Source organism: Nuphar pumila, chromosome 9 (assembly GCF_984573655.1).
Source record: "Nuphar pumila chromosome 9, dmNupPumi1.hap1.1, whole genome shotgun sequence".
Classification (NCBI taxonomy): Eukaryota; Viridiplantae; Streptophyta; class Magnoliopsida; order Nymphaeales; family Nymphaeaceae; genus Nuphar; species Nuphar pumila.
The window spans coordinates 96,959,971-96,963,674 of record NC_143257.1 but is presented as its reverse complement, the minus strand read 5'-3'; the positions used below and the strand labels follow the sequence as shown (position 1 = coordinate 96,963,674).

The 3,704-nt window shown below is 37.3% G+C and overlaps 1 protein-coding gene across 1 annotated transcript; it reads left to right on the top strand.

Annotated features, from left to right (window-relative positions):
- The first annotated feature begins 916 nt into the window (after positions 1–916).
- Positions 917–2,299, top strand: LOC149828733 (uncharacterized). Its single transcript, XM_090016948.1, has 2 exons — positions 917–1,147; positions 1,996–2,299. The coding sequence occupies exons 1-2, from the start codon at positions 926–928 to the stop codon at positions 2,080–2,082; spliced, it is 309 nt and encodes a 102-aa protein (XP_089873074.1). The 5' UTR covers positions 917–925; the 3' UTR covers positions 2,083–2,299.
- The last annotated feature ends 1,405 nt before the right edge of the window (positions 2,300–3,704 follow it).

Here is a 3,704-nt window from a genome sequence, read left to right as displayed (position 1 = left end):
GATTAGGAATTTACTTCTTCAACATCTACCAAGACCAGTTGCTCAATGGAAAGAGTACCCAAAGGAGGTATTAGACAGATTGTGGTCCTCATTCATGGTATACAGTTGTTCCTCATAGTTAATGTGTTTCATATTTAATTTATTTAAGCAATGTCTACTAACTTTTTGAAAATATTTGTAGGCTTCGAATCGCTTTGCAACTACGGTGGAAGAAAATGATGCAAGGAAGGTGTGGCAGAAGGTGGCTGCCAATCGATTTGCAGACATGCTGCACACTATGAAGACTGCAGCAAAAAAAACATCTGGCGTAGTAGATGATCCATTACTGTGGAAGGGCCATGGTCCTATTACTATCAGGAGAGATTACTGGGATGAAATGTGCGATATGTGGGCGGGAGATGCATTTAAAAATCGCTCTGCGAAGGCTTCACAAAATCGATCGAAGATGCCCGAAGCCCATCTACACACAGGTGGATCTAAGACATTTGGGAGCCACCTAAAGAAAATGGTAACTCATCAATATATAATATTAATTTTATAAGTATTGTTGCAAATTTGTGTACTAAATCTTTTGTCATTTAACTTCGCAGGAAGCAGAAAAAGGAGGCAGTGTACCATATAAGGATGTGTTTGTAGAAACACATAAACGGAAGACCACGGGAGTCTTCGTATCAGAGAAGGCGAGAACGACAACGGTATGTATTAATTCTATTAATAATCATTGCAATATATATGCAAGTCATCATAATGTTATCATTAATTATTAATGAATACTTTAAACATTATTTTGTAGGAGGCATATGAGCAACAAATGGTAGAGCGATATGGCGAAGACGCTACTCAGCATCCATCATTTGATCCTACAGCATGGGTGACTGCAGCAGGTGAACCAAAAAAAGGTCGCGTGTTCGGGTTTGGGAGTAATATGAACACTTCACCAGTTATTGGTTCTTCCAGTTACGGCTCACCAACTTCTTGCGCCGACATAAGCTCCAAGCAGCCGACTATTCTTTCTGGTGATGATGTACGCGAGATCATTAATGAATCACTGAATAACTACTTCCAATACACCGTCGCCCCCTTTCTCCGAAATGAGATCAAGGCCGCTGTTCAGGATAGGGGATCTTCGATTCCAGGTCCCTCTCAGGTATAATCACATATATAGTTTTTTTGACTGTCTTAAAGCACATCTGAGCATGGTAGAATCACATATAGAGTTTTTCTAGATGCCTTAGAACACATATGAACATGCTATAATCACATATTCAATTTTTTTACTGCCTTAGCACACATATGAGCATGATAGAATCACATATATATATATATATATATATATATATATATATATATTTAACTTTTTGTCTGTCTTAGAGCACATATGAGCATGATAGAATCACATATAAAGTTTTTTTGATTGCATTAGAACACATAAGCATGCTATAATCACATATTCAGTTTTTTTACTGCCTAAGAACACATATGAGCATATTATAATCACATATTCTGTTTTTTGACTGCCTTAGCACACATATGAACATGCTATAATAACATATAGAGTTTTTTAACTGCCTTAGAACACATATGAATATGTTATATATCATTTATGATAGAATCACATATAAAATTTTTGGCTTTGCCTGCCTTAGAGCACATATGAGCATGCTATATTCACATATTCAATTTTTTTACTGCCTTAGCACACATACGAGCATGATCGAATCACATATATAGTTTTTTGCCTGCCTTAAAGCACATCTGAGCATGGTAGAATCACATATAGAGTTTTTTTATATGCCTTAGAACACATATGAACATGCTATAATCACATATTCAATTTTTTGACTGCCTTAGCACACATATGAGCATGATAGAATCACATATAGAGTTTTTTTATTGCCTTAGATCACACATGAGCACATGATAGAATCACATATAGTGTGTAATTTATTTCATTATATTTTGTTTATCAATACTGACTGTTCTTTTCTTGTGTAGGCTGCTAGCGATAATCAGGGTAGTGGAGCTGAAGGGACAGATAAAGACAATGAACAAGAAGACGCACAAAATCTTGGCGATGATTAGAGGACTGTGTTGAAGAAGTTCTATTTTTTTTATTTTTCCTAATTGTAATTGTTGAATTGTAAATAATTAAACTTCTTAGTTTTAAGGTGGAACGATTAATTATTATAGATACTTGTTATATGAATTTTTTTGTGTGGTTTGTTTTTTATTTACAGGAAATATAAATTGTACAGGAAATATAAATTGTACAGTTCTCGGTAATTAATTTTTAAATAAATTTTTTTTGATTTTTTTTCGTTTTTGCGACGGATTAGCGACGGATGATTCCGTCGCTATTCATATTAATCTAGCGACGGCTTAGCGACGGAATTAAATCCGTCGCCACGCCGTGGTCGCCGTTTAGTACCGGCGGATTGGCGACGGAATATAGCGCTCGTTATTCCGTCGCAATTAGCGACGGACTTGGCGACGGAATTATTCCGTCGCCAGTTAGCGTCGAAATATTCGCGACGTAAGCATACTGTCGCCGCGTTGTCGCTAATCCGTCGCTAACATGGTTAGCGACGAATTAGCGACGGATTAGCGACGGAATGTGGTCGTCGCTAATCTACTGCTTTGTTGTAGTGATCCTTGAAGATGATATGATTGAGTAGAAAATGAGGAAATCGTGATGGGACTTTAGATGGAAATTCTGAAATGGTGGTAAATGAAAATTTTGATCAGGTCTCGTGGGTGAGACAAAATACTCTCTTTGGAATGATTCAGGTTTAGCCCTTAACCTGGATGGGACGAAGATATATCAAGATGAATTTGAATTGAGGAAAGGGATACACGGGGACCTTGATGGGACATTTTGGAAAACGCCTTGTGAAATGAAGCCCGAGTATGATCCTTTCTTTGGATGAATGTATGAAGTATGGGTTCCTTGATGGGAGGAGCCATGATGGGACTGGAAGAAATCATCTAATCCAAACGAGGGATCTCGTTGGAACGAGACTCAGGTTTAACCCAAACCTGTAAGGAAGATACCTCGCAAAGCGAGGTTCCGGTTTAATTTTTAACCTTGATAGGAAATCTACCATATGGGTTTCTCAAAAATGGAGAAAGCACGATGGGACCTTCGGAATTTGGACGAACAAATCCGAGAGGGGTTTTTGCGAAAGGAGGAAATATAGAACCCCTAAAGCTTTGAAAAAGGAATGATTTTGGGTGTCTCATTTGCTGAGACTGAAATAGCTTTTTGAAATCAAATGGCCTCTCGCAGAAAATTCAGGTTTTGACCCTTAACCTGAGTGGGAACACCATACGGAATCCTTGACTGAAGAAACCGTGATGGGACAGGAAGGGATACTTCAACTGGATGAGGCAACTCTTCTGGAAGATATAGACAACGCTAGGTTGCATCAAAATGGATATTGAATGTTTATTTTATTTTTGGAATAGCTAGAAAATTTTGCCAATAGGATAAAATTATAGCTGATTCAAATGCTTGGAAATGTGCATGTATGTGCGAAGATATTTTCTCTTTTACCTAGAGTATTTCCTCCAATGAGGTTAACTCCTCAGTTCTAAGAGTCAAATTCAAAATTTTATCACTGATGATTTTCTTCAAGGAAGCTATCCATTTTCCTGATATGAGAAGTGGAAGAAATATTCTTAATTTCATAAAAGCAGAAAATGAA